This window comes from Apostichopus japonicus, chromosome 2 (assembly GCF_037975245.1).
Source record: "Apostichopus japonicus isolate 1M-3 chromosome 2, ASM3797524v1, whole genome shotgun sequence".
Taxonomy (NCBI): domain Eukaryota; kingdom Metazoa; phylum Echinodermata; class Holothuroidea; order Aspidochirotida; family Stichopodidae; genus Apostichopus; species Apostichopus japonicus.
In genome coordinates, this window is record NC_092562.1 from 24,757,216 (window position 1) to 24,772,438 (window position 15,223).

At 37.4% G+C, this 15,223-nt stretch overlaps 1 protein-coding gene across 5 annotated transcripts in view; it reads right to left on the reverse strand.

The window, feature by feature from the left end:
• Nucleotides 1-391: 391 nt before the first annotated feature.
• Nucleotides 392-15,223, reverse strand: part of LOC139983337 (E3 ubiquitin-protein ligase UHRF1-like) — a 31,816-nt gene continuing 16,984 nt past the window's right edge. For 3 of the 5 annotated variants that reach the window (XM_071996880.1, XM_071996859.1, XM_071996872.1), the window contains exons 11-18: nt 14,433-14,537; nt 11,310-11,416; nt 10,566-10,728; nt 10,040-10,177; nt 9,234-9,357; nt 7,379-7,515; nt 6,796-6,894; nt 392-5,268 (exon numbers count right to left, since the gene is read on the reverse strand). In XM_071996880.1, coding sequence (XP_071852981.1) covers nt 5,122-5,268; nt 6,796-6,894; nt 7,379-7,515; nt 9,234-9,357; nt 10,040-10,177; nt 10,566-10,728; nt 11,310-11,416; nt 14,433-14,537 — 1,020 coding nt within the window. In that variant the 3' untranslated portion in view covers nt 392-5,121. Of the gene's footprint in view, nt 5,269-6,795; nt 6,895-7,378; nt 7,516-9,233; nt 9,358-10,039; nt 10,178-10,565; nt 10,729-11,309; nt 11,417-14,240; nt 14,346-14,432; nt 14,538-15,223 lie in introns of all 5 variants that reach the window. The other 2 variants (XR_011798613.1, XM_071996885.1) reach the window with 2 other exon arrangements.

Sequence of the window (15,223 nt, forward strand, 5' to 3'; positions counted from 1 at the left end):
AAAAAAATTTGTACAAAGGGATACTTAGAAGCTGTTTAATAGCAAATGTATGAAAGTCAACGTGGAATTCAAAGCAAGACCAGAACCGGTTGGTACCTATCTGCCAGTTTTTCAGTTATGAAAGAATACTGGGAATCGAGGCTATAATACCCCACCTATCATAACATAATACCATGCCACAAACCACTCTCTATCTCTTTGGCTTATCACTCATTTCTAACCAACAAAACTTAAAATGTAACATTTCATACAACCCCCTAGCTTACAATAATACAGTTCTCTTAACCTGCCTTCCATCTCTCTGTTTCACCCATTCGACTCTCTTCAATGCAATAATGGTAATTAAATAACAAAACCTGCGTTAAATTAAATTACTTGTGCTTTTCCCCAAAAAGATTTTTAATTCAAAAAAAAAAAAAAAAAATCATTTGTGAATTAAATGACTTACTTTTAAAAATTCCTTGTTGCCTTTTAATCGTACAAATATATTTCTCTTTTCTAAAATCATGATGAATAGCAAATCTGATAATCCTTCCAACTATCTTATCCGTTTTATGATGACGACAATAACGACGATGATGATGATAATGATGATGATAATGAACTTAATGCAAATTTGCATAGCTGTTTATAACTTTCTTGTAATCAAAAAACTTTTTGAAAATATTCTCTAAACTATTCTCATGCAAACTTTGCAGCATCACTTTTAAATCCATGTAAAACAGTCTTTTGTTATTAATGAAAATCTTGCATGAGTAATATGAAAAAAGTGTAAAAAAAAAATTGTTTTCTAAATCTTCTCAGATTCACGCCCGGAACGCTTGTATATACACACAATGATAGACCCCTCATGGAATAATCTATCAACAATATTCAAATTTTCTCTTCAAATTTTTACCAATGAAGAGTTATGATTGGTACTTATGACACTTATGATTCCCTCTTCCTTTACCCTTCATTCTTCCTGCCCTTCCATATTCTTTTTTTTTAAATTTATTTATTTATTATTTTTTTGGTACAAAATTATTCCCCCCCCCCCGTGACCCACTGATCAACTATACCAAGGCTATGCTTTATTCGGTTATTCCAACAACCCCACAAAATCAAGTGCAGGATGACCCACTTAGCAAGCCCACTTCCCCAGTTACCCACTAATGAAGTGTTGGATCTGTTGCACTGTTTTGCTCACCCACAAACCCATGATTTAAGTAAAAAAAAAATGATTGAAATATCTGATACCCAGTTACATACAATTCACACATGGTATGGTTACACTCTAAAATATAACCCCATGACCCATTGTTAAGGGTAGTAGAAATATTGGCTACCTACTATACTGATGCACTCTTTGCTACCCGGTGACCTATTAATCAAGTATTCAAGTCTAGAATATTTACAACTGTAGACCCCCATAATTCCAGTGTAGGGTGGTTGTACTATTGGCTAACCAGCACCTGATTATTTCAAAGTCTGGGATATTTACAACTGAATAACCCACAATTCTAGTGTTGGAATGGTTGCACTATTAGCTAACCAGTACCCCAGTATTAGAAGTCTGGGATATTTACAAAGTTCTGTAGACCCCCACAATTCCAGTGTTGGATGGTTGCACTATTTGGCTAACCAGTACCCCATTATTAAAAATCTGGGATATTTACAACTGTATAACCCACAATTCCAGTGTTGGATGGTTGCACTATTGGCTAACCAGTACTCCATTATTAAAGTCTGGGACATTTACAACTTTATAACCCAGTTCCAAAGTGGGATGGCTGCAATATTGGCTAACCAGTACCTGATTATTTCAAAGTCTGGGATATTTACAACTGCATAACCCACAATTCCAGTGAATGATGGTTGCACTATTTGGCTAACCAGAACCCCATTATTAAAAGTCTGGGATATTTACAACCGCATAACCCACAATTCCAAAGTGGGATGGCTGCACTATTAGCTAACCAGTACCCCATTATTAAAAGTATGGGATATTTACAACTGTAGACCCCACAACTCCAGGGTAGGATGGTTGTACTATAGTTAACCAATACCCCATTATTAAAAGTCTGGAATATTTACAACTGTAGCAATTCCAGTGTAGGATGGTTGTACTATTAGCTAACCAGTACCCCATTATTAAATGTCTGGGATATTTACAACTGTATAACCCACAATTCCAGTGTGGGATGGTTGCACTATTAGCTAACCAGTACCCCATTATTAAAAGTCTGGGATATTTACAACTGTAGACCCCCACAATTCCAGTGTAGGATGGTTGTACTATTTGCTAACCAATACCCCATTATTAGAAGTCTGGGATATTTACAACTGTATAACCCACAATTCCAGTGTGGGGTGTTGTACAATTAGCTAACCAGTACCCCATTATTAAAAGTCTGGGATATTTACGACTGTAGACCCCCACGATTCCAGTGTAGGATGGTTGCGCTATTAGCCAACCAGTACCCCTTTATTAAAACTCTGGGATATTTACGACCCCACAATTCCAGTGTGGGATGGTTGTACTATCAGCTAACCAGTACCCCAGTATTAGAAGTCTGGGATATTTACAAAGTTCTGTAGACCCCCACAATTCCAGTGTTGGATGGTTGCACTATTTGGCTAACCAGTACCCCATTATTAAAAATCTGGGATATTTACAACTGTATAACCCACAATTCCAGTGTTGGATGGTTGCACTATTGGCTAACCAGTACTCCATTATTAAAGTCTGGGACATTTACAACTTTATAACCCAGTTCCAAAGTGGGATGGCTGCAATATTGGCTAACCAGTACCTGATTATTTCAAAGTCTGGGATATTTACAACTGCATAACCCACAATTCCAGTGAATGATGGTTGCACTATTTGGCTAACCAGAACCCCATTATTAAAAGTCTGGGATATTTACAACCGCATAACCCACAATTCCAAAGTGGGATGGCTGCACTATTAGCTAACCAGTACCCCATTATTAAAAGTATGGGATATTTACAACTGTAGACCCCACAACTCCAGGGTAGGATGGTTGTACTATAGTTAACCAATACCCCATTATTAAAAGTCTGGAATATTTACAACTGTAGCAATTCCAGTGTAGGATGGTTGTACTATTAGCTAACCAGTACCCCATTATTAAATGTCTGGGATATTTACAACTGTATAACCCACAATTCCAGTGTGGGATGGTTGCACTATTAGCTAACCAGTACCCCATTATTAAAAGTCTGGGATATTTACAACTGTAGACCCCCACAATTCCAGTGTAGGATGGTTGTACTATTTGCTAACCAATACCCCATTATTAGAAGTCTGGGATATTTACAACTGTATAACCCACAATTCCAGTGTGGGGTGTTGTACAATTAGCTAACCAGTACCCCATTATTAAAAGTCTGGGATATTTACGACTGTAGACCCCCACGATTCCAGTGTAGGATGGTTGCGCTATTAGCCAACCAGTACCCCTTTATTAAAACTCTGGGATATTTACGACCCCACAATTCCAGTGTGGGATGGTTGTACTATCAGCTAACCAGCACCCCATTATTAAAATTATGGGATATTTACAACTGTAGACCCCCACAATTCCAGTGTGGGATAGTTGTACTATTAGCTGACCAGAACCCCATTATTTCAAAGTCTGTGATATATACAACCGCATAACCCACAATTCCAGTGTGGGGTGTTGTACAATTAGCTAACCAGTACCCCATTATTAAAACTCTGGGATATTTACAACTGTAGACCCCCACAATTCTAGTGTGGGGTTTGTACCATTGGCTAATCATACCCCATTATTAATAGTATTGGATATTGACTTCCTAGTAACCTACAATTCCAATGCAAGATGGCGGCACTATATAACACCACCAAAATAACCCTACTGTAGAACACTTGTTTCGTGCTGTTTTTTGAGTAACCTGCCAATAAAGCGTGAATGGTTGCAGTTTATTTATTATTCATAAATCCAATATTTGTAGCACCACAAATAAACCCCCCTAAGAGTTTACTATCAACTTTGTACCAAAGTATTCATGGAACCACAAGTAAAATGGTTATAATTTGGCAGAGACTCAATTGCATATTCCATCAATTTTCCAGAGAGAGTTTCTGAATCTGTGGACAGTGCATCTGTCCTGACGCAAGTTAACATTTTTCTAATATGATTAATCTACTAATTTATCTATTTTTTCTTTATCTTTTTGTAGAACTTACTGATGAAGATTTTTGTAAATCCATGTCATTTGTTTGAACATTCTAATACCAACATTTACTAAATCAAGTTTTATCTGTTTAAAGCTACCTCTACATTACTATGAAATGAAAACCCATGATAGATTAATAGATAGGGGCATTGGCAGACTACAGGGATGAGCCTGGGGTAAAAAAAAAAAACGGAACTTGGCAAAAATTACGGTATAGGCTCCAGTTTTCATATGCTACAGTGTGTTAGGATAATAGTTTTTGTCCCCGAGGTAGAAAAGAAATCACGGATATTCCGCGAATTCACGGATAAAGCTCATGCCTGAGACTAAGACTTCCTCAACTTAAGATTAACCGGCACCGCAATTCATTTATCCCTCGTGCAATAAAACTTTACAATAGCAATTTGAGTCGTTAGGTGGTTGCCTAGTCCTAGGATGGGTAGGCTCTCTCTCGTTTACTATTTAACTTGATCTTACCTTCTTTAGTTATTAATTGTAATATTAATATAGTTTTATATATTTTTTTGTATTTCTGATAAAGTGCGAGTATCGATTTTCCGATCTTATGGAGCAATAAAGTTTAACTTACTTACTTACTGAAACGAATATCAAATCTAAACTAGCCGATACCTGGATAGCAAAAAAGGTATCTGCTGGTAACTAATTTATATAATAACAAGGTTGTAAACTTCTCTTGACAAAAGAAGAGCAAATATCAAATCTAAACTAGCTGATACCTGGATAGCAAAAAAACTATCTGCTGGTACTAATTTTTATAATAACAAGGTTGTAAAATTCTCTCCACAAGAAACAAGAGCAGAGAAGTACGTAACAAAGTTGTAATGCATAAGGAAAGAACACTGCCCTCTGTGAGGTAAACTGACCGCCGTTCAAACGACTTCAGAACTATTTGGACTAACGTCCGGCCTCATAACCGGGGAATAACTCGCAGAGGATCTTGGAGAGGCAAGTATTCACGGTCATGCTGTAACCTTTGCCAAGTTCGTGGCGACAGTACGGGCAGGAATGGACATCGGCTTTGAAGGACCGCTGCAAACAGGACTGTCGGTGCGGAGAGAGAAAAAGAAATCTGTGATGATTCAAAGAAAGACGAAAGGTGCATACTCGTACATCTCTTCCCATCAAGCTACTGTACCTCACGATTCAAAGATTTGTGACTGCCACATCGAATATCGGTACCGAAAAAAAATATGTCCCACTTTGCACGAAATGAAAAAAAATTTGTATCTCGTCTCTCTGTTACCATTACAGGATATATGTATAACTTGATCACCTCTGCATCATACTTAAGATTACGACCACTTTCGTAAAACACGAGGAAATTCTATGAATCTTTAATAAACACCTGCAAGAAGTTTCTGTCACACATACAAGACAGTTGTGTAATGGTTCACACCCCCGGTGCATGAAAAGTATAACACCTGAATCAAATCTGTTGTCACAAGTTCATGGATATATTAGCTGTTTATACAACATTCCAATCAGCTGATATCGTGAATCGATCATTAGCAAAACAACTGACTTTGCACTTCATCGTACTGTGGGCCTATCACTTGATAGATTTTTGCGAAATAAAATTCCTTCCTACACATTCACCATTGCTATTGCCATGTATCTTTACTTCAGTGTCATTAAGCTCATAGAGCTTGCCCTGCGGATATTCCTCAGATTATACAAGGCAACATTTAGGAGGGAGTTTACTTCCCATTTTCTCACAATCCATCATAAAGAACAAATTAAGAATCTAAACATGACCTACATGAACAATAAGATTTCAGATTTTTTGCATGATGTTATGTCCATGCTGGCACATATGTGGTGGTGGGCAGAGTGAGAGGAGGGTTATGCGAAAAGTTTTCATCTTCACTTGTGAATTGACTCTATGAAGCAATTTGCTAATTAACAAAAAAACAAGTGTGCTTTAATTCTACCAATTACCACACTTGAAACAATCTCCCGAAATATTATCCCCCCTCAAATTGGCAAGGCGACTTTTACAGCCATCGCACACTTACGTTGGGTCCACTTAAAACAACTGTCTCACCGTCATCATTACCCTGATCGATATCCCTTACCCCTCCCCCTCCCCTGCCCCCAGCCCTGTGATTGATCAAGGCTATGTTTTTATATGTATGAGCAACATCAGACCACAGAGAAACTTTGAATTTTTCAATGGTTTTGTCTCCTGTTAAGTACTTTCCCTTATTTGGTAAATATTAGCAAATGTTGTTCATAGAACTGTTAACAAAGTACATTTATTTACAGGAACTACATTCTCTAAAAATTCCCATCAAAAGAACCAAGGAATGGATGAAAATTTACCCATAATGCATTGTGCATGAACCATGTAGCACTTCAATGTCGCATTTTGCCAAAATACTATCCTAACTTTTGATCTTGAGTTTAGTTCATAGTCAGCATCTTTATGATACATAGATGACAGTTGGATATAATATCTCCTTTATCTTTAACAACAATAATAATTTGTTCTTGAGTGAATTATCTTCTTCTTAATACATATTTCATGTCGATGATGAAAGGTAAAGTTATTTCGAGATTTTCACTTACCTTGCAGACGTTATGTTTACATGGAGTTGTAACTGGTTTATACGCAACCTCTTGACAACAGATACAGGTGAACGCCTCCTCCACGGCAGTTAACAATTTCTTCACAGACAAAAAGAAAAGAAAGTAAAAACTTATTTCTATAACCATTACAAACTAAACAGCAAAAAACCAACTTGTTCTTAAATACACAGAATGCTTTAGTGTCATTTGATTAGAATAATGATGAAAAATATTAATGAACAAAGTGCTTCTTAATCAACAAAACCAATTACAACATGTCCACCTTCGATTGGTTAATTTGATCTGGATTTCTGGAATCATGTTCTTGACCTAGACAAACTGATCAGTTTTGCTTCTCAGAAATGTCTATTGTGTGTACAAGAAAAAAAAACCCCTTGCATTGTATTAGTTTGAGCAATGATGGTTAGAGAAAAGGACAGAATTATGAACAACAGATTGAATGAACAGACTTATGAATCCTTACAGATTTATGAAGAATAAGAGACTACTAACAGACTTATGAAGTTGCAATCACAACAGTTTAAATTAAAAGACATGAACATTTATTTCCCATTTAATTCACCTCTCCTTTTTTGATGGCATCAAGGACATCCTTCCATAACTTGGCATTCTCTTCATCCTCCTTCACTTGTTTCTTAAATTCCGATGAGATTTCATGCTTCACTTTCTTGGAAGACGGCGAACCCCTTTCTGGGGTACCTTATTATAAGAGCAAAACAAATTCATAAGTCAGGCGATTGTAAAATCATGATTTTCAATTCACCAATGATCATTTCAATTGGGAGTTAAATCCATCCAAATTACAGGAATGATAATCATTCCATTCTCAAAGGAAAACTATGACAAAAAAGCTTACAGGAAAATGTCACTTTGAGATGCCAATATTGACTAGGTATAAATTAGCAGAAACGTAGGCCACTTATGTATGGGCATATATACGGCTGTTGCGATACGAATCGATAAAAGAATCTGTGAGTGGCAGTATCATATGGCTGTACTCCCGTGCCATGTTTGAACTTGTGTGCAGCATTACCTGTTCTTAGTTGCCACAAATGAGCCTATGATCGACTCTACTCCGTACCATGTATGAACAACCTGTGTGCAGCAATATCTCTTCTAAGTGTGTTCTTAGTTGCCACACATGAGCCTATGTCCGACTCTACTCCGTACCATGTATGAACAACTTGTGTGCAGCAATATCTCTTCTTAGTGTGTTCTTAGTTGCCACAAATGAGCCTATGTTCGATCTACTCCGTACCATGTATGAACAACCTGTGTGCAGCATTATCTCTTCTTAGTGTGTTCTCAGTTGCCACAAATGAGCCTATGTTCGATCTACTCCATACCATGTATGAACAACCTGTGAGCAGCATTATCTCTTCTTACTTGCCACAAAATGAGCCATGTCCGACTACTCCGTACCATGTATGAACAACCTGTGTGCAGCATTATCTCTTCTTAAGGCCCGGTCACACTACAGCGATATTTTATCGAAATACGGTCCGATTTTTCCGATTTAAGGCCGAAGAGTGAGGTTTGTGGTAGTGAATGTAATGAATGCAGTAGAATATTCGAATACCTACTTCAAATCTGAGGGGTTCTAGAACTGACTACATTCTGAAGTGACGTCACATAGAAAAGCGATAAAAATCGGAAGAGAAATCGGATAGCTAACCGATAAAAGGAAACGGAGTCAATATCAAAAGTTAGGAGAGGGCTATTCCACATCGGAATGGCTCAACAGATAGCAAATCAGGTCCTTTATCACTGTGGCTAGAAGACCCGAACGAAAAACTGTCTGTTTCGATTCCTCTGGGAAAATCGGATAGTATTCCGATAAAATATCGGTATAGTGTGACCGGGCCTTTAGTGTGTTCTCAGTTGCCACAAATGAGCCTATGTTCGATCTACTCCGTACCATGTATGAACAATCTGTGTGCAGCATTACCTCTCCTTAGTGTGTTCTCAGTTGCCACACATGAGCCTATGTGCGACTTTACTCGGTATCACGTTATGAATATGTGAGAACACATACATGGATGTACAAGTCCAGTAATTATGTAGGAAAAAAATTAGCGTTCACACTTTTGTGTGGCATTTTCAAAGGTACGGAATTCTTCCTCTCCTTGAATACATCTTTACACTTGTACAGCAACTTGAACAATTTGTATAACATTTTGCAATGCGATCATGGATAAATTCCCGTTTTTTCTTGACTCAAGCCAAATTAAATGATAAGTCACTGTACTGTATTCTATCGGTAACAAATTTTCCAAAATTTATTAGTTTCTTTCTAAAAAGGGAAATTGGCTGACTAAAGCCAATTGTTCATCTCACAAAACTTACAGAGACAAAAACTAATTGTTTGAAAGTCAATCAATCAATCAATCATATCTGTGTGAAACAACCAAACATACCTTTGCTCAATTTCCTCTTGCCTTTTGCATTTTTCTCTGTTATTTCATCGGACTCTGAATTGTTGTTGTTTTTCTCTTTCTCCTTCTCTTTGGCAGCCATGGCCTCCAGGTAACCCTCTGGATACTGAGAATAGAACAAAATATAGAAACTTGACAGAAAAAGAAAATAGGATGGCAGGTCATAGAGTCTGGAATTTCATCAAAACTTAACAAATATGGGTGGATAATTTAATAAGTTGTAACTAGGACAAATGGAAGCAATGGCAAATTGTGAGGCATTTGCTACAATACAAAACCACACATGTCCTTTTAGGAACTTCTTTAGTACTAAGTCAGTTCCATAACCTAGATGAACATGTTTAGGATTTACAGATAGAAATACTTAGGTTAGATTGATGATGGGGTGGGATGAAAGGGGGTGGGAGGGGGGTGGTAAGAGCGTCAGTATTTCTCAGCTCAGCTTTACTATAAATTGGTTGATCTTAGTTGCTTAATACATATACTTCTCACCCATGCAGCAGAATAAACCACTTTTGCTAAAATAATAACATTTAGAGATGTATTTCTGTCGGATTAAACAGCTCTCATAAAAATCTGAATTCAACTTAGCTACATAAAACTACTATATGCTAGGTCACTACATCACCAGTTATGGTGATTATGGAACCCTAGCTAAATATTTTCACAGAATGTCTGAATAGTTCCCTCCCTTTTACTATAAATGCAAAATTAAAACTGCAAATGCTTGCAGATTTAAACCTATCTGCTCCCCTGTATAATATAATGGAATCACCTGTACTACATACCTCAACGGTAAGCCCCAGTTTCTTGACTCTTTCTTTCCCTGCTCTGCTCCAGGGAGCTGCTTCGGGGTCATCCCTCCTCAGGAGATATCGCCAAACTAAGAATCCACTCTTCCCTCTCTCCGGCCAATATTTCACGACCTTTAAGATAGAATAGTTAACTGTTACACAATAGCTCCGACTGACATCTCAGAAAGAAAAACAGCCCAACCAAAATCACCCATGCCCCCTCCCCTTTCCCAGAGAAAAAATACAAGAAATTGCATTCATTTCACAATTTCTGACTTTTTATATTATATGCCAAAAATAAAATCTGTCAACCTTATCATGTTAAATCCAAAATTTAATCTAAGCCTTTTAAGGGTCAGCATTTCCTGTTCGTTGCAAGAAGGTGTGTAAAGTTTATTTTTTATTTTTCGAGCCAGAATTTGGCCGAGAGGCTGCCTATTGAGAATTCCCCCCCCCCTCCCTCTGTGGACAAACCTCACTGCTTTTAATTGTCACTTTGTATATTATTGTCATGTCTTACCTTAAATATCCCATCATATCTGTTACCCTCCTCGGGGGCGTACTTGGAGTGCTTTCTACCTTTGCAGTTTCGGACCACACGGACCGGTTTACCCCCTCTCCAGTCTTTGGCTTCATTGCCGTTCACCTTATCCAGTGATGCATTGCAATTTCTAGCCAATGCTCTGAAAAATGACAAAGAGAAACCAAAAAATAGAAAAAAAGGTACAAATTTTTTCTTTAAAAATCTCAGAAAGTCTTTTAGAAACTGTTGCACATACTCTAGAAAACTATTGTAATTTGATCGTTAATAGAATTGTAAAATCTGGTGTGACATTAGATGCAACAAATTAAACAGCAACATTAACATTTTGTTCCCATATTTTACACAAGTCACAAGTCGCAATCGACTATTTAAAACATAGTGTCATTACATAACGGACAACACACTATAATACTCTCAGGTGACATCTCACACTTATTAATATATGTGTCATTGTTTTGAAAGATTCTATTTCTCATAATAACATAACTTAAGAAATGTTACAAACTTATTCTTAACAGAATCTGAATCAAGTCTGAAGAAGTGAAACATTAAGAATCACCTAAAACCCCTTCCCTCCACACACCTATTTACCTTGACCTCCACTGCCCCTCCCCCTCAACCTACCCTATCAATTCCCACTCAACCTCTCTCTCATCCTACCCTTCACGATACCCATTCCACCCCAACTCCCCAAGTCAAACAAAATCTGTTACTGCTTACAGATTCATTTTCGCCAACTTTTGATCACAAGACTGCTCAGCAGTTCTCTTGTTTCCCGAAAGGTCACGACCTCCACTTCCTGTGTAAGTGAAGTCATCACCATTATCCTGTTATGAAAGAAAATTTAAAATTGTCAACAACATATTAATACTAACTGAGGTCAAAGCATCAACAACAATGTTTCTTTCTGAAACATACATAATCATTGTCAACAATCAAGTAATCAACAAACAGATTAACACATAGGTCAAAGCATCAACAACAATGTTTCTTTCTCAATCATTGTCAACAATCAAGTAATTAATCAACCAACATATTAATTACCGAGGTCAAAAGCATCAACGTTTCTTTCTGAAACATACACAACCATTGTAGTTCTGAACTCACATTTTCTCGTCCTTAATGACGAACAAGGAAAATTCAACTGTCCACTGATGTTTGAGGGTGATATTTGTCTCCTAATGAAATTTGACTGAAAGATATTTCACAATAAATTCTTTGGGGGCCTGATGTGTTTTGAACTTTTATCAGATGTTAACTGTCAGAATTTAAATGTCAGGTTTCTGGTATCTCATCAAGGACGATATTCATATCAAGTGTTTAACTTCCAACAGCCGTAACTCATCTCAGCTTTACAAGGTATTATCACAACGTTGACCTTTAGGTGACCTTGGATTTACTTAACACACGACATGTACTCTAAAATTCAAACAAATTTAAACTACAGTCTCAAGTAAAAACTGTACGGTATCAATCTGAGTCACGCCAGCAGCAACATTGAAAGTTTTTTAAAGCTCTGCATATTTTTTTCAAAGCCAAGGATAGAGGGCAGCTCTACAGAGAAGTGGTTACTCTCTCTACAAAAGACAGATTTATAGAATGCACCCATGGAAAGCAAGTCTACAGATTAACCCTTCACCAGTGTACGATGATAATAATAAGAATTAGAATGATTACATCCGTCTGTGCGCAGGGTGGATCAACCCGGTTAGCAAACCCAACTGAAGCTCGGACTGCATAACTGCTATAGCAAGACGGGGTGGGTACGATACTGTCACGGCAGGGCCGTGGTGAAGTGTTTTACCCAACGTGCGTCTCGCAACACGTACAGTACAGATGTACCTTCTCCCATGAAATGGAAAAAATGGGCATTTCAAAGGGATATGAAACTTCTACGTACATGTTGCCCATTTGTGATATTGAAAGATCTTATCATGAGTAGGAGCTATAATCGAAACTTCTCAAACTATGCATTCTTTCCTGTCTTTTGTTGCTATTGTGCATTTGAATGGAATTATTCATTATGCAATTAGCTTAAACTTAAACAAATTATTAACTGTTTTTTTCTTTTTTTTCCAAGTCAAACTTGTTTAACATGTGTAATGGGTATGTTACAAGTTACTCTCTACCATGGTGCAATGATCCACTAAACAAGATTATGGACAATAGAAACACTAAAACAAAAATTTACCACTTCACACCTAGAAATATTTCATTTTAATAAATATCTCAACAAAATAGGACCAAGAATACCAAAAAGAGCATGCATAGGTACACTAGTAATATGAAGAAACCTTCAGAGAAAATTTCTTTGTTTTGGTTCATATTTGCCAGGTGCTCAGAATTAGAACCTTGGATACTGATCGAAGCAGCGAATCATGACAGACAACATCCAAATTCTTGTTTGTTGGATCAAATGCTCAGTTCCAATTGGATCGTTTTTAAGATTTTCAAAGATATGGGATTGGAAGTGAACCAATCATAGAATCAATCTATCAATTTAAATTTCACTATTAAAAAATTCCATGGAAATTCCATGTTTGTGTTGGTTTAAATGCACCCTGTGGAAAACTATCATTTTGAATAATCTCTGCAAATCAAATATAACAACAATAGAATGAGCATGCAGCAACTGATGTTTATATGAAAGACTAATTAACAAATCTAGAAAACATAACAACCATGGAGAAATGAATGCCACACTATCTAAAGATTTTGCACTGATGTACTACGCTGTAAAATAAGCACTATGCTGACAGATGCGTTTCTGTGAGATAACACAAGATAGTATGTTAGGATACATCAATTTGTGAGCCTAAGCTCAAAACTCTATGCTGAAAGACGCCTTTCTGCAAGATGGTTATTCATTAAGGCTATCAACTCTTGCATTTGAAAACCTTGACAGAAATTAAGTTCTTGTGAGAATACCTGAGCCAGATAATGTTAGGATACCTCAATTTGTGAGCCTAAGCTCAAACCCAGTATGAAATATGAATGCATTAGGATAATTTTGCATAGCCTGCCAAAGGTTAGCACTAGGGAGGCACATTACTTTGCTAAAAAAAGAACAAAAAAAATCTCCTTAGCAACCAAAAGTGAAGAACTGAATTATCAAATTCCTCAGAAAGTCCAAACTTTGGGATCCCATCTGGCAAAGAGATGAGAATGAATTTAATTAAATCCTTACAAAGAGCAGAAAAGCTGAATCCCATCTGTGTATAAAAGAGCATGAGGAAGTAATAAACCCTTTCATGAACTCGGGTAAATAAAGATAAACAAGGACACAAAGTCAAAGGTCATTTGAAAGCAAATGACTGGCACTGATGCTGATGTAAACCAAAGCCTTTTTCGATATCTACAAAAACTCAGTTCCAACTCAGTTATGACAGATTACACCACGAATGACTCAGTTGACAAGAATGTTGTGATTTTGGAAGAGATTTTAATTGTTCACCCTCTTGTGACTCTCTACTCACCAGAGGGTAAAAGAGCTTTGAGTAATCCCCACAGTGCCCAACTTTCGGAACCCTCTCTTTCGTTCATGAAACGGCTTATTGTCGAGTGTTACGTGTAAAAGATGAAAAGAGGACTACAAGCGAGGGGTTAGCAGGTTTGTGAGGGCATGCAACTTAGTTACGAGTCACCTCTGACCTGCTCGTCAGCAAAGGCGCCCGACAGGACTATTGAAAAGGCTCCTTCGTTTTCTCGGCCGTGAATCCCGCCGACTTGCGGCCTATGCACGCCGACCTCACTTACCTACAGAGTCAGGGTAGAAAATGTGAAACAAAAAATTTTTTTAGGGAAGAAAAATTAAAAAAAAGCGCCAGTGATACTGGATCTAACCTCGTCGTCCTCGTACCCTCCGGCCAAAACAATGGAATAGGCGCCCTCTGTCTCCCGACCATGGATGCCAGCTACATGAGGCCTGTGTACACCTGCTTCACTCACCTATTATCAGAGAAGAGACGACTTTATTTATCGCTACTGAGCTGACAAAGAGGCCAGTCAAGTTACAGTAAAAGAACATACCTGTATGTAACACAGGGAGGGGTATACTTTTGAGCAGCTACGAAAAAACAACAAAGTCACAACAAAATTATGGTTTTAGTAAATACCATTTTTGTGGGGCGTTGAATGTTTTCATCAATACACACTAATGGCATGATGTTAGCACATAGATCACACAGGAGACAGGGGGAAAAGAACATACCTGTATGTAACACAGGGGTATACTTTTCAGCAGCTCTAAGACTTGAAGACAACAAAGTCACAACAAAATTAGGGTTTAGTAGATACCATGTTTTCGGGGCATAGAATGTTTTCATCAAAACACATTACTGGCACGAAGTTTAGCATATGGATCACACTTAACATTTGAACAAACAAGACATTTGTTAGAAAAACTATTGGGTAATTATCATCTCCCTAGCCACTCTCCAACCCGAGTAAAGGTAAAAACTTTCAAGGGGGGTGTCCATACTAAGGCAGCTTAAGAAGACTTGTAACTTGCAATTTTAGATTGATCAGCTCAATGGTTATTTTGTTTTATTGGCCAATAATGAAGAATGAACATATCTTATTATTCTCTCTAAACGTTCCTACGTGTCGGTCATAATTGTTCATCGACACGGGAG